At 41.2% G+C, this 24083-nt stretch overlaps 1 protein-coding gene across 1 annotated transcript in view; it reads left to right on the forward strand.

Moving 5' to 3' along the window:
* The first annotated feature begins 5081 nt into the window (after positions 1 to 5081).
* Positions 5082 to 24083, forward strand: part of LOC148022482 (leucine-rich repeat receptor protein kinase HPCA1-like) — a 28398-nt gene continuing 9396 nt past the window's right edge. The window contains exons 1-18 of the mRNA XM_087695449.1: positions 5082 to 5681; positions 6067 to 6193; positions 6294 to 6365; positions 6678 to 6752; positions 7776 to 7847; positions 7964 to 8107; positions 8321 to 8395; positions 8504 to 8575; positions 8653 to 8721; positions 8848 to 8916; positions 8992 to 9066; positions 9170 to 9241; positions 9325 to 9453; positions 9539 to 9993; positions 10160 to 10312; positions 11385 to 11524; positions 11806 to 12019; positions 12116 to 12360. Of these exons, the coding sequence (XP_087551575.1) occupies positions 5543 to 5681; positions 6067 to 6193; positions 6294 to 6365; positions 6678 to 6752; positions 7776 to 7847; positions 7964 to 8107; positions 8321 to 8395; positions 8504 to 8575; positions 8653 to 8721; positions 8848 to 8916; positions 8992 to 9066; positions 9170 to 9241; positions 9325 to 9453; positions 9539 to 9993; positions 10160 to 10312; positions 11385 to 11524; positions 11806 to 12019; positions 12116 to 12360 (2397 nt within the window). The 5' untranslated portion in view covers positions 5082 to 5542. The remainder of the gene's footprint in view (positions 5682 to 6066; positions 6194 to 6293; positions 6366 to 6677; positions 6753 to 7775; positions 7848 to 7963; positions 8108 to 8320; positions 8396 to 8503; positions 8576 to 8652; positions 8722 to 8847; positions 8917 to 8991; positions 9067 to 9169; positions 9242 to 9324; positions 9454 to 9538; positions 9994 to 10159; positions 10313 to 11384; positions 11525 to 11805; positions 12020 to 12115; positions 12361 to 24083) is intronic.

Here is a 24083-nt window from a genome sequence, read left to right on the forward strand (position 1 = left end):
TTGTATGGGCTACAACAAGTGCTGAGGCAATGGATTGACTCGATTATGGAATACATTGTTAGCATTAGATTTGGTAGGGCACGTGTTGATCACTCACTATACATATATGAAAGTGATGGAGGTATTGTGGTCATTACTATATATATGTAGATGACTTGATTATCAAGGGTGATTGTGAGACAAAGATTGATAACATGAAGTATCTTCTCAAGACTCGGTTTGAAAGGAAGGATTTGGGATAGTTGCTCTATTTTCTTAGCATTGAGATAACCATAGCTCCACTTGGGATATTCTTGTCACAAAGATAACATTAGGTTTCATAGGGTGCATGTTGATCACTCACTATACATATATGAAAGTGATGGAGGTATTGTGGTCATTACTATATATATGTAGATGACTTGATTATCAAGGGTGATTGTGAGACAAAGATTGATAACATGAAGTATCTTCTCAAGACTCGGTTTGAAAGGAAGGATTTGGGATAGTTGCTCTATTTTCTTAGCATTGAGATAACCATAGCTCCACTTGGGATATTCTTGTCACAAAGATAACATTAGGTTTCATAGGGTGCATGTTGATCACTCACTATATATATATATATATATACATATATATATATATATATATATATATATATGTATATATATATATATATATATATATATATGTATATATATATATATGAGGGTGATGGAGGTAATTTAGACATCACTATATATGTAGATGGTTTGAGTATTGTGGGTGATTGTGAGGTGGAGATTGATCTTGTGAAGTATCCTCTCAAGACTAAGTTTGAAAGGAAGGGTTTGGGAGAGTTTCCCTATTTCTTGACATTGAGATAATAAGGATTTCAAAGGGGATATGGCCATCACACAAATATTATACTTTGAACATATTGAAAAACTATAGCATGGCTAATTGCAAGATAATTTCTATATATTTAGATGTTAATACTAATCTTAGTGCACATGAGGGTGACGTGATTGAGGACATTACTATGTATAGAAAGTTTATGGTGGGTAGTCTTACCTATTTGACCATCACTAGGTCACAAACCCAAACTATATATTCGATTTGAGTCATTAGTTTATGCAAGTTCCATGAGAGCCACATTTGGATGCAATGTGACACGCATTTATATCACTAGTACTTTCAAATTTTTGCATTTTATCATGTTGTAGACTAAGCTTTTTGTGTGGAAGAAGAAGAAGAAGATTTCATCCCTACTTCTATGTGTGCTTAAGTCTGATTGTATATGTGTGTGTGCTTGCAATTGCTTCACGTTTGTGGGTGAATTGGGTAGTTGGTCTCTAACAACCCCCAAGACAACACCATAGAATAAAGACTGAGGATCTCCCCTCAACAAAACCCATGAGATAGCAACATTGAACGCATGATCAAATATTCCTGATCACTCGTGACTCCTCACTGAGACTTCAACTCAACACTTAAGAAGTTTAAACCTTCAAGCTCAAAATTTACCATTTTTAGAGAGAAACCGATGCAGAAACAACCATGGCCGAGACTCTAACAACACAAGCTTTCAGATTCACACAATTCCTATTTTTTAGGGATGCCAGCCCCATGCGAAAACTTCCCCACAAAGTGTGGTTGCCTCAAGCAGTGCAAAATTAGTTGTAGATTATTTTTGTTTTTCTTTTCTCGGAGCACACATAAATGCAAACAAAAAACGCAGGTAACTAAAGCTTTATACGGTGAATTTTTATGCCAATTCAGCTGCTACAAGCATTTCACTATTGTAGACATTCCATTACTGCATCAAAATAGAGTTTACACTAATATAGCAATGGATAATCATGATGAATTTTATGGGAAACCAAGTTGGTGGTATAGATACTATTGAATTCACATGTTGCCTCATGCAGCAATAGAAGAAAACAAGACAAAAGGAAGGCTCTTATTGCCATCATATGAAAATTGAGAACTCGCATCAGTCAATTGGCTTCAACAGCCCTGCCATCATGCTCCACAGCTCCAATAACTTCAGCTGCACAACCTCTTTCTTCTAAAAACTTCAACTCCATGGCTCCGATAACTTCAATTGCACAGCCCTACCATCATGCTCCACGGCTCCAATAACTTCAGTCGCATGGCCTCTTTCTTCTAAAAACTTGTTATTCTTCTTCTGAGCATCAGATTTCTCCCTTCTCTTCAGACTGTAAGATTCTTTTCTCTCTCTCTCTCTCTCTCTCTCTCTCTCTCTCTCTCTCTCTCTCTCTCTCTCTCTCTCTCTCTCTCTCTCTCTCTCTCTCTCTCTCTCTCTCTCTCTCTCTCTCTCATATGCTAATTTTCTTGTGTAGAATGCTTCTCCCCCTCTCTTCCTTTTTTTTTAAAACACCTCACATTTTTGTTTTTTCCCCTATTCTACCAAGCTGCCCCTGCTTCCCCTTAGTTTACTAGATAGCAAACATGCCCCCTGCCACATAAAATTCCACTCAGGGACTCAAAATCAAAGCAAGAACATGTTTCTTGTATGAGGATATCTCTTCCTGCATGAGGCGCGTCTCAAAATTGAAATATCACAACCACGTGTCGAACATGCATGGTACCACTTGGGATTTCCACCTATCAACCCGACTCCCGCTACGGGTAAGTGTTGGAAAGACAAAAAAATGATATTTGCATGTGTTACCCCCACTTGACCCCATGCAGCATCATGTCCCTGGTCGCTCATTTTCACAGACCAATATCTCTCTCCACTTGTTTGTTTATTAAAGTCATAGTTTCTTGTGGCTTGTAACCATTTTCTTTGTCTCTCAAGGTATGGTAAGGATATTCTCAAATAGCCATCAAAACAATGAGAATGTAGTCTGAGAAGGTGAGTAGATGGAAAAAGGATATATGTTTGTGAGAGTGTGGATTGAAGAGCTAATAGATTTTTGAGAAAATAGGTCGGAAAAAAAAATCCTAAGAGGGTAAGTTGAAACTATTGTAAGGTACAGCGTAGTCAAGTGAGTGGAAATTTTTGAAAAAGAAGTATAAGAATGTAGCCAATGTTGAGACAACTATTTAATTTATAAGATTGTTGCGTCTGTCTCTCAAGGTATAGTAAGGATGTATATCAAATGGGAATGCAAGGAGTATGAGATTGCAACTTTTGAGTCTCCACTTTATAGCAATCAAGTCAGGGGAAAGCTGAGATATAAGATAAGAAAATAAAAGTATGAGATTGTCATGTCTAAGACTGTTGTTGAATTTATAAAATACACATACGCTTTCAAAGTATATATGGCTCATGTTGATGGAAAAAATCATTTCAAGCCAATGGATTTAGGTGCTTGAGGGAGTACACCCCTCATAATGATGGTATCAATCATTTTCTGCATGCTAATGGAGCTATGAAAGCAATGTTCTTTTGAGTTTGTCATCGTACCATGGAGTCATGGTGCATTGAAGATTGCATGCCACTTTGCCTTGTTGAAGCTGTAGCAAGTCATGGCACCATGATTTATTGCATGATTTTAGCTTATTCCATTTGTCTTGCAATAGTTGATGGTGCCTTCAAGGCATGTGGCATGTGGCTTTTCCATCTAAAGCAGTCATCTCTAAGGTAGGAGGATGCAACCATGAATTGTATGCATGGTTGATGTTTATTTCAAATTATAGACTTATGAGGATAGGGTTACTAACCTTAATGCAAAAATATTAACCAAAACAAAGTGGTATGAGTTCAGACTTAGTGAGTTTGTTATTACTTCTCTATGAAAACACCTATGTATTGTATCATTTATCCTTATTGTTTCATTTTGTGTGGTATCATATGCATGCACATGCCCATTGCAAGCAAATGGAATCACAAGCTAATGGGAGTGGAATGTAAATTTTTTGAAAGATTTTCACAAGCCTATATATTGCTTTAGTTGACAACTTATTAGCTTTAGTTGACAACTTATTTCATAATAAGCATCAAACGAGAGAGAGAGAGAGAGAGAGAGAGAGAGAGAGAGAGAGAGTGTGTGTGTGTGTGTGTGTGTGTGTGCGCGCGAAGGAATTGGAGAAGGTAGAAGAGAGAGAATAGGCTTCATTCACTCCCTTGGCTATTATTTTGAACCTCCCGCCTCTCTTAGCTACTATTTAGTCCCTTATACCCCCACTTCATCAATAGCATTGTATCTTTTTTAACCCTTACTCATTAAACATTTTCCAATCAAACTAAGGGTTTTGCATAACATAAGGATGATTGCATGTGTATGAGATATGTACATGTTGTTTCAACTTGTGGATACCAGGACATGAACAAATACACATGCAAAGTTAGCCTTACTTGTGTGGAGGGATGTACACACGCTTATCAATGAACTAACATGTAGATCAATGCACGACTAGTCTATGAATTATATGAGGCAAGGTATGTGTCTATCCTTGGATTTTGAGGCAAACATAAGAATGTGTGGTTTGGAGACATGAGTCCTTTCACATGTTCACCCTAAGAGAGTGTCCAATTGAAATTTATCAATGAATACGTCATGTGCACTATCATGTTATCCAAAGCATGCTTCCTTCTTATTTTTCCCCTTCAAAGCTTCATAATGATACAACTCTACAAATGTGGTATATCCAAGCCTTAAATGTATCTTTCATTTGGGCACCTCCCATTGACCTCTCATAGATGAAGATTAAAGGTCACCATGTGAGAATTTAGATACCAATACAAGGCGAGTTAAATACTAGCTCTTGGAATCTTTTAATGTCAAGCATAACTCTAAGGTGTAAAACTATACAATGAACAAGGATTTACAATTTATGTTGACAACAACCTAAACCTTAACTTTTCCTTCTTCTCAGCTTATCTCTTCTAAGTACATCAACTCCATTGTTTTTGTTTGCAAGGGATCATTTTTTATGTATGTGGGACTTGGTGGAGTATCGCTTACTACGCCCTGCTTTGTGTTATATGTAGGTTGGATATAACTCTTTAAATGGTCTGCTAGCCTTTATTCATATTTGCGACTTATTATAAGGCGGGATTTTTAATTTGTTTGATAAAATACACTCATCACGATGCTGGCCGGCGCAGGTGCTTGTTAGCTTGCAGATTGTCTCTCTCTCTCTCTCTCTCTCTCTCTCTCAGCGCATGTATCTTCATTCATTGATTCATATTGGTTTGTGACAGGCTTGATTGTCATTTGGGTGCCGTCCCGCCGACCCTCTCATCGTTTCCCTCGCACCTCTCTCTCTCTCTCTCTCTCTCTCTCTCTCTCATGCTCAGCTCCCTCTCTTCCTCCTCCTCACCTCTTTTAGGCCACGCCCAATCCTTTGTTTAGCCTTTCCTTGGCAGGATTCATGGCACTCGGAGATTCATTCCAGCAGAATTATTCTTGATCGACTGACGGATTAGAGTGCTTTTTAGACCCGATTAGAGTGCTTCTTAGTTGGAGCAGTGCCTAGTGCCTGATTTCACAGTCATGAATTATTTAGGATAAACCTTCCAGCTGAATGATAGCTACTCTGAGGAGATAGAACCACACTGACACAGCTGGATTTTGCTCCCAACAAGGAACCCAAACTTGCCTAATGAATGTCGTTTTCTACTGAAGGACGCAAGGCCAACTCTTACTTGAATTTGATGGCTACAATGAAGCTCCTTGCAATTAGCCTCATTGTCGCCTTGGCATGCCTTTCCAATCAGGCGTTCGCAGTCACAAATCAACAGGATGGTGAGTGAATCAGGACGTCTACAGTGAACTATGTGACTCGATGCAATCAAATCAAATCAATGCTTTTGCTGTTGATAGTGCTAGAGCAAGATTGCTCTAGATTGTAAGTTTCGTGCATGTTACTCACAGCTGCTAGCTAGCTTGTCCGCTAAATTGCTCTCTGTCGTCCTACTTTGCATAGAATGCTTGTGAGTAATAAGTATCATCCCATGGACCTAATGGTCTCACAGAGGGGTATTTCAATTCAACTTTCGATGTTAATATCACTTGCATTCAGTTGATGTAAGGATCCTTGAGATGGAACTGGCGTTGAGTTGCCATGTATGAATAGGCAAAGATTTTAAAATTGGATTATTCAGTCACCAATGTCCTACACTTTGTGCAGTGGATGCACTCGAGGCTCTGCGACAGGCATGGTCTGGCACCATTTTCTCTTGGGCAGGAGATCCCTGCGATGATGCCTGGACGGGTGTTACTTGTGATTCCACTACCAAAACGACCGTTACAAAATTGTAAGAAGTTTCAACTATCTTTCCGGGACATTACTTAAATGGGGTCATTTCTCGTCATAGAAGTGTATCGGTGACACTGCTTCGTGTAATCTTTTTCCAGAGTACTGCCAGCCATGTCCATTACGGGTTTACTCCCTTCAGCAATTGGATCTCTTGTCAATCTACAAGTTCTGTGAGTGTCGTTCCAAGATGCATACACACAAAGGCATGTAACCACAAGCACAAGCCCACACATTGATCTAAAACAAATATAAGATATACTATTTAAATAAGATGGTGGAGGCAAGAATTCAACAGTAATGAATAAACTCTCACATACATGATCACAGACGCATGCCATAAGCACAAACTTACATCACAGGCCATCACAAAAGTGACAGAAAATGATTAGTTATCACAGAAGAAAACGTAAAAGTGGATGCCATATTTCACCCGCTCCACTATTTATCTACTCGAAACGAAGCTGATGATACAAAACATGCAGGGACTTGTCTTACAATGGGAACTTGACCGGCACACTTCCACCAGGGTTATTTCTCCTAAGAAATCTTACCCAATTGTAAGTGTGAGCCCTAGTGATGAGGACATCAAAATGTGGTTTTTTGTGTTTTTATGTGTAGTGATGAAATAATCCTGCTCCAGCATCAGCTTCTGCCTTCCAATCTTTAGGACTAACTTTTAAGATTTAATAAATACACTACACCATCTGTGCATTAGCACACCAGCTGTGCTTGAAGCCTTATACACCCAAGATAGGGCAAGTTATAGAACACGAGTTATAGATTGCCTTCGAGATGTAATAAACCCAAGTCCAAACTACTGAGAATGAAACAATAAATGTGCATCCGACTTGACTTCTGAGACTTCAAGGCCAACGTACATATGCTTTTCTGTAACCAAAAGGCTACCTTCCAGTTGTTGGATAAAAACAAAGCAAATTTAGTAGCATCTTAAAATGTAGAGCATACAGTTCATATCTTCAGCTTTTAAAAGACTCCACAGCATGCATCCCGCGAAGCCATAATCATTACATAAGTATCATGTAGGCTGTTTATCTCTTTTGCTGGGCTTATTTCATCTAAACCTCTTTTCAAGCTGTTTCTGACATGTACAATGATGATGCTTAGAAGTCCCTAAACAGAATACATGTAGGCATATTAAATAAGCTCAGCAGATAAGACTGATATTCAATCTAGTTTCTTCAAATTAAAAGATAGCATGCCGGCAGCTTGTTTTCAAGTTCCTATTGACACATCAAATGATTACCTGAGGCAATCATATGATGCGAGAGGGTGTATTGCTAGCACTTGCATTTAGCCCTGCTTGCCTTTCCTTTTATTAGAATGGCTTTAGATTTGTATGTTTTCAGAATGCATAGATTGCAAGATTTTGGAAATATCTCGAGCCATGCATTTCCTCTCATAAGGCCATCCTAAAAAACCCTGCAGGCGGATGTTCTGTACAAGCTCTTTGTTTTTTCACCCTCCCCAGGCATTTTATGTACATACCCTCTGTAACAGTGGATTAGTTGGATCCCTCATACTAAAGATGTGTTGTGAAGTCTCTAGTTTACTTGTTGCAGGTATCTACAGTATTGTAGCTTTTTTGGGCAGATACCTGACAATTTGGGAGGCCTCACAAGCTTAACATACTTGTAAGGAAGAGATGTTTCCTTTGTTTGGTGGTGAATTTTCCTGACTTCTTTCACACATAGTATGGGTGTTTGCAGTTGGCATTGGATCTAACATGCATACATTGAACACTTACCAGGGCATTGAATCACAATTTTTTTAGTGGACCACTTCCATCAAGCATTGGCCAGTTGTCACAGCTATTCTGGTTTGATATCTCTAGCAACCAGTTTAGTGATAGTCTCCCATCGGAGATTGGCCAGCTAACAAAGGCAAAGCACTTGTAAGTTGCCATCTAAAGTAGAAATGATTCAAAGCTTGTTACAGGTTTGCAGGCCCAAAGTGTATCACATGTTTGACACACATCTTTGCTTATAGTAGCACACGCAGTATGTTCAGTACTATCATAATTGACACACATCTTTGCTTATAGTAGCACATGCAGTATGTTATAATCACAATTGGCAATGTCTTAACACTATTGTCTATATTGTAGCCATTTGCAAGACAACAATTTCTCAGGAAACATTTCAACTGGCATTTTTAATTCCCAAATGGCAATCATCCACTTGTAAGTGGGTCTACACTGATAACATTTCTCTATCTTTCTTCTGCAGGCTTAGAACTCCTCTTTCAAGTAAAGTTACTTTACTTATGATGTTCATGGAGTGTGACACAGATTGCTGAATAACAACTCCTTCACTGGCCAAATCCCAGACGATATTGCAAATCTTACTCACCTGGATATCTTGTAGGTGGAACACATACATTTGGAAATCACCTTGAGACTCCATTACTGTTCTCTGATATCATGTCCTTGAACTACAGGAGACTGGATTTCAATAGTTTCTCCAGCATACCGAAAAGTTTTGAAGGCCTCACCACACTTTCTGCCATGTAGGCTAATGTGTTTCCATAAAAAATTTGCAATCAACATGTCTTCTTCCACTATTAGTGTAAAGCCTTGCTATTATAAGATCTGAAAGATGACTGACATACTTGAATTTTCACCATCCCCTACAGACAACTAGATAACAACAAAATTCAGGGTACCCTGCCAGACTTCGGAAGCCTTGTCAAGTTGCAGATCTTGTGAGTGTAAGATGGCGTGAATGGTTTGGTGATAATCACTGTTTGGCTGTCTTCTAACTTTTCTTGTACTGACAGGGATCTGAGCCACAACCAATTTACAGCTGGTCCAATACCCCTATGGTTTTCACTCCTTCCACACCTGCAGTCACTGTAAGTCTTAAAGATAAAAAAGCCTCAGTGGAGCTCTAAGTGCTGCAATCTTCAACTTTGTCCGTGCTCATTCACTTGTTTCCTAAGATCTTTGTTTATATAGAGCCATGGAAGCAGGCAGTCTGGAGGGAGCAGTGCCTGCAGAGATTTTTTCACCTGCAAACCTTACATCGGTGTAAGCTAGAATGAACTTGACATAGTAATATGCTTGAGCATTAGTCTCCATGTCCTTATTTGAAACCTCTGTTATATGTTCAGGTCACTAGCCTACAATAGTCTCAATGGTACCCTAGACCTCTCGCAAGAAGGTCCCAGCCTAACTGAGGTTGACCTTCAGCAAAACCGTATATCTGCACTAACTGCTGGATCCTTTAGTGGAGCCTTGAAGTAAATCTCTAAGCCTCCCAACCTAAACAATGTTTTCATCTTAAAAGATGCCTCCTGAAGGAAATTCCCCTGTTGTTATCTGCAGTTTAAAAGGAAACCTCTACTGTGATGAAGATCAATTTCAATCAAGCAGTGTTTGCAATCCTACTTCAGCACCCTCTTCTTCAATGCCTCCTTCAGCATGTGGTTGCTCCACAGGACTCCAGCCCAATCCAACAGCTACATCTGGGAAATGCCTTTGTAGCTATCCTGTCAGTGGCATTCTTGTTTTTATTGCTTTGAAGGTCACATTGGACTCTAGAGTGATCCCTACTTTACAATCTGGATTTTCCAAGAATATTCCACTGATCACAAATGATGATCAAGTCTACATTGCAGTTGTCTCAGATGTTGTTGCAAATATCTCCATTTACCCAAATAATGCTGATGTCTGGGACATTAGCCAAGCTAATCTGATCACTGCACTCCTTAGTAGCAAGGCTATTTTGTTTCCCAGTATTGGGCCCTACGAATATCTACCTTTTGGTCCCTACACTCCTGGTACATGCTTTTTCTCACTCATTTCGAGCATATATATATTCAATGACAATGAACGGAGCAGTGATATCATTACTTGGACGAGCAAATTGCAATTAGCAGTATGAATATTGTTTTGGTTTGTGTCCCATGCCATGCTCTTCTGCTTATTGCTGCCTTGTGGATGCAGAAAAAACCAAAAAATCTGGGCTTAGTGGAAGTGTCAAGGCTGCCATAGGCATTGGTGTACTAGTGCTTGGAGTAATTATTATTGCTATTTGTGTCTATGCCTGTATACAGAAGAGAAGAGCTGATAAGGCAGAAGAAATCAGTAAGCCTTTTGGTAGGTGCATCTACAGATGTTTTGTTACAATGAGGATTCAACACTTCTTTTTGTATTTAAACATAGTAAAATCACTACATCAAATCTGAAAAGTGTCAAAATGACTCAATTTTGAAGGCATTGAGCAACACATGAAATGAAATAAGCTTCTGATTTGAATTCTTAGATCTCACTTCCTCATGGGCCATTAATACAAAGATGGTGGGATCACAATTACCTATACTTGAGCTATGTAGCAATATGTTTCAAAATTTATGTAGAAGATTATTAAGAAGAAAATACAAATAATGATTGGTACACAATACAACAGCAGCAACCATTGCAAAACTATGCTCTTTCCAGTGACAATAGAGATCAGTCCAGTTCACAATGGACATCAGTGGCAACAGCTACTTCACACTCTCAAACAACAACTAATTTTTTATGTTCAGTGTATAAGACCATATCGAATAAATAAGCATCAAGACTGCAACCAGATTATCCATTTATTAGCAAAAGTCTGATAGATATACCCATCAACATATCGTCTCCTCAAAACATATAGACAATAATCATTTCATTCACCATCTGAAAGTTATACATTTCCAATCTGTAGTTCATGGACAAGAGCTTCTTGTGTTTTCCATGCATAGCTTCTCATCATGTGGTTGCACTTGCAACATCAACTTCATTGTCGCTTGTCTAAATATAGCTAGCTCAAGTGGGATTATAAACCAGTGTTAGAGATGCAGAACGAGTCACAGCAAGATTTTTCTTGTCACAGAATGGTGAGCCCATTTTTCCAAAATCCAAGATTAGCACTATGTCTCCAATAGAACCTTTTAAACTGTAAAAACTCTGGCACTTATTTTTTGGTTAGAGGAATTTTAAGGAAGTCAACAACTTCAAGGGCAATCTGTGTAAAACATTGGCAAGTTTACAAAGGTTAACTATTCGAATTCGGCAGCTTAGGATAGCAACATCTTTATGTTCTCTCTCAAAAGAGTGACTTTAACTTTTGAAATGAAATCTAGTGCAGAGCATCCAAGGTCCAGTCTATTTGACTAACTACCTTCACATTTGTGGTATTCAGCATCTTGGATGACAGCTGGAGAAGATAATGGCGATGCACCAAAAATAAAGGGAGCTCGGTTATTTACTCTTTCTGAGATGAAGAAAGCCACTAACAATTTCAGCAAAAGCAACGAGATTGGTGCAGGCGGCTATGGAAAGGTACATTGTTTCATGTGAAAGATATTTTCCATATCAGGATGAGAAGTAAAAAATACATATTTATATACAAGAAAAAAAAGTGAGGGTAAAGCTTAGCTACCTAAGGCCGAAAGCCTGGAATTTTGCTTCATTGTAGCTCTCTCAGCCACACGTGTCAAGGCAGCCATGCTATTATATATGATAACCCAATTGATGCCTTCTATGCATGTCTCCTCAGGTGTACAAAGGTATGTTATTATATATGATAACCCAATTGATGCCTTCTATACATGTCTCCTCAGGTGTATAAAGGTGTATTACCATCAGGCGAGCTAGTGGCAATAAAGAAAGCTCAAGCAAGCTCTCAACAAGGAGGAGCTGAGTTTAAAAATGAGATTGAGCTTTTATCTCGAGTGCACCATAAGAATCTTGTAGGTCTTGCAGGATTCTGTTTTGAGGAGCAAATGCTTGTCTACGAGTACATGCCTAATGGAACTTTACGTGAATCCTTATCAGGTACGTTAGACACTAAACAGTTTGGATTCTTTTCTTTTAATAAATATGGAAATGCAAGGCACATAAAAACATGATCAATATGGAGTTGTTCGCCAGGCCGAACAAATGTGAAAATGGACTGGCACAGAAGAGTGGCAGTTGCCCACGGTTCTGCAAGAGGGCTCGCATACTTGCATACAGAAGCAGATCCACCCATTATCCACAGAGATGTCAAGTCTAGCAACATCCTTTTGGATGAAAAACTTGTTGCAAAGGTTGCCGACTTTGGTCTATCTAAACTTGCTCCTGATGATGGAGGTACAGGAAAAGGCCATGTCTCTACACAAGTCAAAGGAACCCTGGTAAAGGCCTAAACGTTAAACTTTGCAGGGTTTTTAATACATCATGAGTTTTGCAAACACCCACAATGTTTCTAACTACAGGTTTTGTTCTCATATCAAAATATGGTTAGGGTTGTTAGCACGTCTGCATGCACTTTGTGCAGGTCTTGTACTCATCTTGTTAACAGTTCCACTTCCTTATTCCTAGCAGCAATAAATCAGTAACAAAGAAAGGTGAAAGAAGAAGAGAATAAAAAAGATCTCAAGACTTAATCTACCTTCTGAATAGAAGCTCCAAGGGACTAGTATGAAAGGAGCCATCTGGAATAAAACTACAGAACTGCTACCAACTAAATCCAATGATGTGTGGTCTCAGTATATAGCAATTCAATGCTAACTGGGGCTGGAGTACACACGTAGATGTGACCTGCCCCTGATGACAAAAACTGCAGTCTGCAACTACCTGTGCTTGCACAGCCTCCTGTAGATGGAAAATCGGCGGGCACATATTTAGCTATGCTAGGCTCATCCAAGCATAACTGTGGCTCTTGCTAAATCAGAGGATGTGACAGATTCAGCTCAAGAAAGAATGCATTTTCTAACTTCCTAGTGCAGCTTCCAGCCTTAGCCTACTCAAGTGATACCACCTGCCTAGGAGCCAATCACATGCTGAAGCTGCATGGGATTAACATGGGGCATTTCTTTCTCACCAATGTCAACATGTTCTTCATCATGTTAAACCCAGTCCCTGCCTTGCATATGACATTATTTTTTACCATCATGCATATTAATTTGCTTTTGCCCACTTGTCCTTCTGTGGCCCAGTACCTCCTCATAGGTATTGGAGGACACCATCCAAGTCAAGAATGACTAGAAAGACTACCCAAAATCCTGCTTTATAAGGAGGTCCACCTACACAAGAAGAAATAAAATTATTAAGAAAAGGTTGAACCAAAGACAAAAAGTGTGAGAGTGCACAACAGAAGAGAAACACGTACACAAAGAGAAGTAGAGAGAGAGAAAGAGAGGAAGCAAAAGATGAAGAAAGAATATTGCACTGACTATGACAATGGCAACACCAAGCATGGAGAGAACGAATGTCGGAGTGTGCACTTACAAAGGGAAGACTAAAGACTCAAGAGTGTGTGTGTCTACCAAGTGGGCGGATTGACTATAAACAGCCATAAATGCCCAAATCTGGCTGACCTACACCAATAGGTGCCAAAAAAGCTGGCCAACCAGCATTTAATGCTGGTCACTAAAGAAAAATGCGCAAAAAATAGGGGTGACCCTAGAAGAATCCCAAATGACAATGACAATGTCTAGCAGGCGGACTATGGAAAGCAATAATTCCCTTAGGAATGCACATAGGAGGACCAGAAAATAAGAAAATGCACCTAAGCTGCCAAAGCTCCTATGTCTCCGTCCAAACTCTGACAAGAGCTCACAACCAGGAAGTGACAGATTGGCATAACTAACATAGGCAAGCTAATACCCCCTCTCAAATCCTGGAAGTGTATGAAGACCCAACAACCTCATGTGATGAAGCATAGAAGCATGGGGCAAAGGCTTCGTGAAGAGATCAATTGTGTTGTCCTCTCTGGGGCAATAGGCCTCCGCTAATTCGCAATCCATGATCCACTCTCAAACATAGTGATATTGAGCCTCTATGAGCTTCATGCGAGCATGAAACACAAGATTCTTTGCCAAAGCTAGAGCACTCTAGTTAGCCACATGCGGCTCTGTGTTTCTCTTGAGGCTTTGTTATTGCGTCATGGTTCTCCTTGGATGTGACTGGTATAAATTTTTCACCCTGTCTAGATTGAGGAAAACCAATCTCTGCCAACATGCATGCGGCAAAGCCAAACTACCTCCATAGCTATAGAGCATAATGCACGATACTCTGACTCTATAGAAAAAAGGGCCACACTAGGCTCCTTGCTACTCCATGAGATAACTCCCGAGCCAAGGGAAAAGGCGTAACCTATAGTGGACCATCGCGAATCCACATCACCTGCCCAATCAAAATCACTCCAAATAGAGAGAGTAACCCCCTCTCCATACATGATCCCATAGATCGAGTCCCCTATAAATAACGAAGAATGCGCAAGGCCACTCTCCAATGCTCCTAAGTGTGAAGAGATCAATTGTGTGAAGAGATCATGAAAGAAGATAACAATACCACAACAAAAGAAACATCCGACCAAGTGTGAATAAACCAAACGAGAGAGCATTGGAGAATCTGTGACATAAGAGCATGAAAGAAGACAACAATGCCACAACAAAAGACAACAAATGAGGGAGCATTGGAGAATCTGTAGTAGGCTTGCTGGCATGAAGAATCTATGACATAAACGCATAGTTCACACAGATTGAACTATTTTCCTAGACTTGTAAGCAAGCCGATTTGCATGGACGCGTAGGAGTAGGAAAGTGAGAAACACCAAAATCTTGCATGAGCTATCAGTACCAACAAGGAATCTGAATAGGCTCATCTTGCTACAAGAAAGACTGAGTAGCCTTTGATACCTATAATGCACCTATTTGGGGTAGGAACTCCCCCTCACCAAGGGAAGGTAAATCCTCCTTAGCTGAAGAAGACTCCCCTCTGAAGGCCCTAGAAGACTTCGAAGGGGAGACTGAAGGAATGGAAGTATGCGACAAAGTAGTCGCATCTATCAGAGGTGATGGGAAAGCCGAAGTAGAGGATAGATAAGGAGGAGGGGAGAGCTGAAGATGAAGAAGGGGTCCTAAGAGGCAACCTAGAAGAAAGGAGAGAAAAGAAGTGGGGGAGGGTCAATCGATGATGAAGAATTACTTGGAATAAACCCATCAATAGGATCCTCGGAGGCCAAAGCCTCGTTGAAGATCATAGTGAGACAATAAGATTTACGGGGAGGAACACAAAGTGAACTCGGCAAACATGGAGAAGAGAAGAGAAGAGAGAAAGAACTCTAATGAATGGAATGATGAAGTTCTAAATCATGGAGTGAATGTGATACCAGGAAACAAGGGTGCCGTAGCACAAGGAAGATGATGAAGATAGCCACAAACCATGAACCACAATGTCCTCCTGAAGGGGTGTGAGGGCAGTGGAGAGGCTAGAGAGAAGAGGTGACAGACTGAATGAATCAACCGTAAGGAATGAACAAGAGTGGCCTATAAATAGGCACAATCAGTCTAGGATGGCGCTCCTTTTTGGGGCTGCAAACCCTAAATGCAAAACACAAAAACGTAAACTGCAGGTGAAGGGTTTCTCAACACCCCCTCTCATGCCCAAAAAGGGGAACAAGAGAAGAGTGAGATGGAGATACCACGCTACATGCTGAAGAATACTCATGCAACAGATGCCACTTGGACAGTGCCCCTCGTGGGGAAATTGTTCACTTGCCCAAGCGCCCTAGTATAAAGATGATGAAAACATGCAATGCATAGGAGGAATGTTGGACTTTGTGTGGTGCCAAGAACCATAAGAATATGCCTGTACTTGATCTCAGGATTTGGCTCCATGTTGACCAAGTGACCAAGGCAAGAAGAAGAGGAGAAAGAAGATGTAGAGGATTCCTAAGATCCAAGATTTCCACCTGAAAGATAATCTGCAGTAAAGAACAGTAGACAGAGTGAACTGGAGAACCCGAAACTCAACCTCCAGAGAGAAGCCACTAGCTCTATTCATCCATGCGGGAAGGAATACAAAGGCCTCGTCACCAAGTCACGGCTGAACCTTCAAGGCCCTATCTAGGTAGATCCTCGAGTTCTTGGGTATCAATAGGTGAGATGACCACTAGAAGGAAGCCACCCCATCCAAGGGTAAAAGAAGAAGGTAGGCGGCCTCCACTAGGATATGCAAAGGATGGAGTGGTGGGTGGGAATCCCCTTTGAAACCGGAGAAATAGAAGCCCCCTCTGAGATGTAGATGCCCCCTCGGAGAGTAAAGAAAAATCATCCCCCTCTGAGGTAGATAGGGAATCCAAAAACTCATGGATCATGGACTCCGAAATGTCTCAAGATGAAGGAAGTGCCACCAGTCATGCCGAAGAAGGTATTTGGGGTGGTGAAGAACTCCTAGAAGTAACCTCTCAGACCTGAGTAGGCAAGGGTGAAGGGTGCGGCTCAGACTGAGCAATGAGTAAGCAACAATCACTGCTTCTCAATGGAGCGGACCGGGAAGCCGAAGAAGAGGAAGGAGTCGAGCAGCTACTATCTCTCGAAGGAGCGGACTGACGAGGAGACGGTATCAAACAATCATTGTCTCTCAATGGAGCGGTTTGCAGAACCGTGGTCTGTGGTAGCCACTGTACTCGAAAATAGGTGGGAAAAGACCGCCACTAGCATTGCGATGATCTCTAGGAGGTCATAGCGCCAATTGATCCTCCAAGCGCTTGAAAGGACTTAGTGCATATCCGATGCATCTTATGGCCTTGAGCATAGTACTCTGATAGCCAATGCAGAATGATCTCTATGGCCCAGAATGGCCCAGAAAGGAGAGGTGGCACAATGAGTGCCTGGTGGAAGACACAATCTCCGGGGGGGTGGGGAGCAAAGATTGATGTCGACAGTCATCAATGGAATGACCATTCTTGCCGCAGTAGGAGCACCCCATAGTCTGGTCATCTGTTGGTAAAGAAGCCATGGATAGCAGTGTGCCTTGTTGAAGAAGAAAGAGGTTAACCATGAACCATGAACCGCAATGTCCGCCTCAAGGGGTGTGAGGGCAGTGTGAAGCACAAACTGCAATGTCCGCCACAAGGGGTGGGAGGGCAGTGGAAGGGCTGGAAGTGAGCTGCCAGTGGGAGGAGGATGCTACCAGCAGTAAGAGGTTGCAACCAGTAGAAAAACGCAGGTGAGGAGAGAGAAATACTAAAAACGCAAGAAAAACCAGCAGTAGTAGTCAGCATGCTAAAATCAGCTCCGAACAGTGTGTGATAGGCTGGAAACAGGCACCAAACTGTTGTAGACAGCAATGGCCAACTTGGACCGCGATGTCCTCTGCATCCGAGGTATGGACAGAAAGCTGAAATACCTGAAATCTACAAAAACGAGATTGTTTTCCGAATGGAGAGTGATCAGCAACAATCGCTCTGCTGTAAACAGCTGCAAACTGCGGGTGGAAGGCTAGAAATAGGTGCCAGACTGTAGATGACCGCAAGGGACAGTTGAGACTGCAATGTCCTCCAAGAAAGAGGTGTAAGCAATAAGCTGTAAACACCTGAAACCTACAAAAACGAGATTTTGATGCAACGGAAGAAGAAGAGAAGTGGATGCGGGACCCACCACCGGTCTTTGCCTTCACTGGAGTGGAGGATCTTTGCTGCTGTTTGAGCAGATCCAACTCTGATACCATATCAAAAGATGACATACCAGTGAGACAATAGGGTTTGCAGGGAGGAACACAAAGTAAACTCGGCAAACATGAAGAAGAGAAGAGAAGAGAGAAAAAACTCTGATGAATGGAATGATGAAGTTGTGAATCATGGAGTGAATGTGATATCAAGGAACAAGGGTGCCATAGCACAAGAAAGATGACGAAGACAACCACAAACCATGAACCACAATGTACTCCTGAAGGGGTGTGAGGGCAGTGGAGAGACTGGAGAGAAGAGGTGACAAACTGAATGAATCAGCCGTGAGGAATGAATGAGAGAGTGGTCTATAAATAGGCACAGTCAGTCTAAGATGGCGCCCCTTTTTGAAGCTGCAAACCCTAAATGCAAAACGCAAAAATGCAAAAACGCAAAAACGCAAACTGTGGGTGAAGCGTTTCTCAGCATCACATCCAAAGATGCAGAAGTGAGACACGGAGAGCAAAAGAAAGCCTCATAGGGAGTCATGTCTTGTAATGCAGAAGTCGGGAAACAATTGCGGATATGAACTACTGTCTCACCCCAAAGGGTATAAGAAAGACCCCGATACTCCAACATCAATTGGGCCATCTCTAGCATGGTCTGATTTCCACATTTCACCACACCATTCTCCAAAGGAGTTCTTTGGATGGATATACTTCACTCGAATGCCATGATCCTTGCAAAACTAAGAAAAGAGATTAGAAGTAAACTCTCCACCATCATCGGCTCATACGCCATGAACTTTGGAAGTAGTTAGTGTCTCCACAAACACCTTCCACTCGCAAAAACATGAGTACGCCTCACTCTTGTACTCCAAAAAATAAGGCCACACATAATGACTCAAGTCATCAATAATCAACATCAAATACTTGGCCTTCCCCAAGGAAGGCCATGTCCATAGGTCCACAAAGGTCAGTGTGAACCAACTCAAGTAGGGTAGAAGCCCTCCTAGTGGCAACTTGGGAATGAGACTGCCTATGCTACTTGCTCCTTAAACAACTAGGGCACAAAGTATAAATAGGAGAGAAATCAAGAAGTCCCTCCACCGTCTTCTTCCGAGAAGCCTATCGTATAGCATCAAAATCGAGATGGCCATAACAAGCATGCCAAAGCAATCCAAGCTCATGGAAAGACCGCATGGCTAAGGTTGTGAGCATGTAAAGCCCACCTTCCTAGGATCCTGTCCAAAGAACGACACTTGTGGAAGCCCACCTTCCTAGCATCCTCCACTATCACCGCATCCTATATAAATATCACACAGATACCAAGCCGTGTAAGACCATGAACAGACAATAGGTTAAAACCTAAATCCAATACACAAAGAACTTTGGTTGAAGAAGACTGTCTGTCTAGCAATAAAGGTATAGTCCCCACTTCTCAAACGAGAATGGTAGAATTGTCACCAATGGTGATTGTGCCCCCTTTTGCACTTAGATCCTGAAGCCAATCCTATCTATAGGTCATGTGAGAAGAGGCCCCACTATCAACAAGCCAAGGCCTTCTCCTAAGCGGACGAAGCAAGAGTTATATCCTCCTCGGCAAATACATGCACAAATACAAACTCTGTTGTCGCCAGGGCAGCCTTTGAATCCTTCGAATCCTTCTCCTTTGGCTTCAAATGGGGATACTTTTGCCAACACTTCTCCTCAGGATGAGTGCTCTTTCCACAATGTGAGTGGCTTCTTCTCCTTTTCATCCTTCTTGTCCTTCCCTCCACCTGTACCTATAGTAAATACCTTGGTGGAGCCAAAATCATTGGTTCCAACCTCTTTGAATTTCTTATCATGCTCCAACACAAGCGGCAAAAGCTCCTCCCATAAGAGTATCTTGTTGGTCCTCAATGTAATAAGATTGATGTAGAAGACATTGAACCGAGGAGATGGCAACTAAGACAAAAAGCCATATCTTCAAAGCATATCATCCAACCAAGAGAGGCAAGCTCACCTCTCATGTCCTCCATCTTCATGATGTGCTCCCTCATATAGAAGGAATCATCAAGACTCAACATCTACAACTTCTCCTCAAGGAAAATCTTGTGGGAAAACATCTTGTGTTGATACAAAGACACAAGCTTCTTCCACACTTCCACTGCGGTCTCCAACCTACAAACAGGCACAATGACAAAATCTTGAAAACTCATAAAGAGAAAGAATTGGGCTTGAGAGTTGAGCCAATCCCACAAGGCTGCTCAGTCCATAGGAGTCCCTATTTGTTGGATCCTCCTTAGGACGGGGAATGCAATCTAGAACAAGAGTCCAAAGATCAAAGATATCGAGTATGCACTCCACCTTACATGACCACTACGAATAGTTGGAACGATTGAGTTTGTCTTCTCTGGGTAGTGAAGGTAAGACAAGCACCTGTATCGACGGTATCAAGGACGGCATCTTCACTAGAGGCAGAGCCTTCTATGATGGATGAATAGGAGGGGAATAGGTGCGAATAAGGGACTCCTCTCGCTAACTATAATCACAATAATTACATCTCCACTCAGAAGAGTTTGGAAAGAAGCTTCTCCTCTGAGTCATCAAAGCTCGTGAACTAGTAAGACATCTTCAATCTTGCAATCACCTAGAAATCTACGTTTTGATGAAGACAGCAAAAAAGACAAAAGGCAATCAACTATAGAGATTGTAGATGTGTCGTCTATTAGGGAAAACATGTGGCTAAGAATCTGTCACCTACACTAGTGTGCTATCGTCTACACCAGGAAGATGTCACCTACACCAGGATGCTATCATCACTTGCACTAGGATGTGGTCACCTGCAAATCGCAAATTCGCATTTTCTGCAAAATGCAAAAATAGATGTCCCCCTATGTTAGAAGTTGTCACCAGGTGGTGATACTTTTTACAGTTGCTTCGATAAATATTTTATTTTTCTTTTCTTTAGTTGTTGTTGCTTTTTACTCCCAAAGTTCTCTTGAATTAAGCCGATATCTTTGCATGGCCAAAAGAGGCAGCCATTGGGACAAATTGGACTAATGGTTTGTCTGAGCCTTGGGACTGGATTGAATGGGCATTGAAGAATAGAATGCCAATGGTTTGGGACTGTGTGCTTAGCCACTAGAGATAGTGTAGGACAATGAGCCTGGCCAAGATAGAAGATGCACATGTGAGAATGCCCACTGAATAAAAGTCACCGTAACTAAGCCACATTATACTTTTTGATGTGGTTGCAATGATCAAAGTTGCTCAAAACAACTTGAGAAATGCAAGGGTCACCATCCCTAAAATTTAGGGAGTTACTATTTTTGGACCTCAAAATCTATTCGCGTCATTATCTTCGTTTTTGCACGAGGATTAATTCTCTCGTCTGTGCCGAGGTCAAATTTTGCACCGATCATGGAGCATTTTAGACCGGAAGGTTTAAACGGGAAAATTGTTACGTGTATGCCATGTGTCACAATGTGGGCACAAATTCCCAAAAGAGAGAGAGAGAGAGAGAGATTAATTCTCTCGTCTGTGCCGAGGTCAAATTTTGCACCGATCATGGAGCATTTTAGACCGGAAGGTTTAAACGGGAAAATTGTTACGTGTATGCCATGTGTCACAATGTGGGCACAAATTCCCAAAAGAGAGAGAGAGAGAGAGAGAGAGAGAATTTGAAAAAAACGTAATAGACAAGAGAGACATATCTAAGAGTAAAGTTTTCAAGGGCTGAGAGCCAATTGCTGCAAGTACATCAGCTATAGAGAGTACTTCTTCGTCTCTGACTCATGTACGAAGGTAGAGCTTGCTCTCTCTGGTCAACTCTCTCTCCATTCTCAGAGGAAATGCTCTACATGATGGGCTGAATCCATCGAATGTACAGTTCTGTGTTTTCTTTGCACTTCTACTGAGGCAAGAGCCTCACTGTCCAAGTTCAGGAGCAGCTGATTACTTCTCCAATACAGGGATTAAAGAAAGTGATGACTACGCCACATAGGAACAAGGTTTTCAGCTCTGATTTAGTGCTGTTTATGGGACTGCTTTATTGCTGGAATGATGCCAGAGTCAAAGAGTTTGTAGTCCAATTGGTATGGAACAGATCTGGAATGGAATAAAGCTGAGAACAAGTCAAGAAACAATAAATACATAGTTCTGCAGACTGCAATTTTGCACTTGAATTATTGAGTTATGGTCACAGAAAGTGTTTTCCTAAAAGGGATGTTGTTCTGGATATGTTGTATTGTCCTTATGCAGCTGAGATTTACTCAGAAAAGATGAAAGCTAACTGTTCACAGGTTTTGTATTTTGGAACATTTCATTTTTGTAACTTTCCATCTTTTAATTGATAAAGAAATACAGAGAGGGACGCCGGTCTTCAGGGCCAATCTAGTGTTGAGCGAGGAAGTGAGGTCTCTATTTGTGTGTATGTGAAAAAACCACGTACTAATTGAAGGGACTACCGCTTTATGTGAGTCATAGACCAGTTTCAGAACTAAACACGAGACAAAAGAGAAAGAAAAGAAGGAACACTGAAGAACACAATACAAATGAGAACTCACATATATGCTCAGGAAATGAAATCCATATATCCAACACGAAACAATTGCATACAATAGTGAGCCACTGGCCGTGGGCACCGGCACTGGTTCCTCTCCCCAACAAAAGATCCACGAGTGAGATGGTGAGTGATTGACTTGTTGGGATGTAATGGTCCTTTATTCACCTCCGTGTATTGTACGCGTGTATTATTATGTTGTACATGTGAATGCACCCTTACGAGCCCTAAGTATAAATACATTTTATTCTTTGTGTATTGACACATTTGTTGGTACACCCAAATCAGATCTTACTCTCTCTCTGTCGCTCTCACACACTTGCACACTTCTCCTGCTGCAAATCTTCACGCTGCCTCTATCTGTGCACTTAACTTGTATCAGAGCTGAGTTACAACGTTTGAGTTTCCCAAGAGTATTAGGTCACAGGAGTGATAGCAATCTACAAACATCACTCGACACGTGAGGCAAAACAAGTCATATGCAAACGACCTATGCAGCATAGTTCATACTGAAGACCAACGGCGCCAACAAAGCAGGCAAACATTGCTTGCGACCAGGCGACAGGGTCTAGCAGGGACCAATAGGCAAGCGAACACTGCTCGCGACTGGGTGACAGGGTCTACCGAGGACCAATGAGCAGGCAACAAGGTTGAGCGGGGACCAACGGGCAGGCAACAAGTCATATCACGCGACGGACTAACACGACGGGACAAGCAGACATTGTGCATGTTGACCTCAGTTAAATTGGAAATTTTGCCAAATTTGTTGGAATTTTACTCATCTGAGTAAAATTTCTTGACATTGGACCCAGAAAAATTGAGGCTTTTCATGTATTGATGAAATTTTGCTCAGCTGGGTCAGATTTGCTGACATTTACACATTATTTGACCTAGAAATTTGGGATTTTGTGCAGATTTTGGTAAATTTCTGCAGTATTTGCCCGTGTGGTGGCTGGTTTATGTAAAAACAGCAGAGGTTTATTGCTGATTGGGCAAGAATAGCAGTGTATTTGCCGGTTTAGCTTGTGCTCTTGTAGTTCAATGCATTTACACTTGTGTTTGTGATAAACAAATGGCTGAAACTTCTTCCAATTCCGACATTAAGAGTTTGATGAAAATCAAACGGTTTGATGGTCAAGGTTTTGACCTTTGGAAAGACCGTATGCAAGGCATATTGTTCTTAAAGGATTGTGAGGATGCTTTGCAGGAAGATAAACCCGCACAAATGTCTGATGCAGATTGGGCTAAAGTCAACAAAAAGGTTGTGGCTTATATAAAGATGTGTGCCATTGATGACATTTTGACAAACATTAAGGGCTTAGATACTGGTCATGCAATATGGGAGAAGTTTAAAACTACCTATGAGATTACCACACCTGTTAATCAGATGTATTTAATGCGCAAGTTGGTGGATATACGGCTAGATGCTATCAATGTGGTCGGAAGGGCCACAAGAAACCTGATTGCAGATACTACAAGAAGGAACAAGAGAGAAAGAAGAATGCAAGAGATAAAAAGAAGAAAGAGAATAAGACAAATGCATCTGAAAAGACCAATGTGGCCTTCAATGTAGTCATAGAGGAGCTCTCGGATGCAAAGGCTGATGTACTATGTGCAATAGATTATGATGCTCTTGTATGTCACATGCAGGATATGCAGATTACCAAGGATGATGTGATTGATGCACTTTTGTTAGTTGATGATGGTGTCACTCAGACTTGGATTGTAGACTCTGGTGCCTCTTTCCATGTAACTCCTTGTTTGGAGTATTTTGCTATGTTCAATGCAAGTAGTTATGGAAAAGTACATCTTGGAAATAACCATGCTTGCAGCATTGATGGCATAAGCATTGTACACTTTACTTTGGATAATGGGCAAGAGCTTGTGTTGAAAGATGTCTGGTATGTGCCTGGT

This window comes from Lygodium microphyllum, chromosome 16, assembly GCF_053477565.2.
Source record: "Lygodium microphyllum isolate KBCC chromosome 16, Lygodium_microphyllum_v1.1.10, whole genome shotgun sequence".
Taxonomy (NCBI): Eukaryota; Viridiplantae; Streptophyta; class Polypodiopsida; order Schizaeales; family Lygodiaceae; genus Lygodium; species Lygodium microphyllum.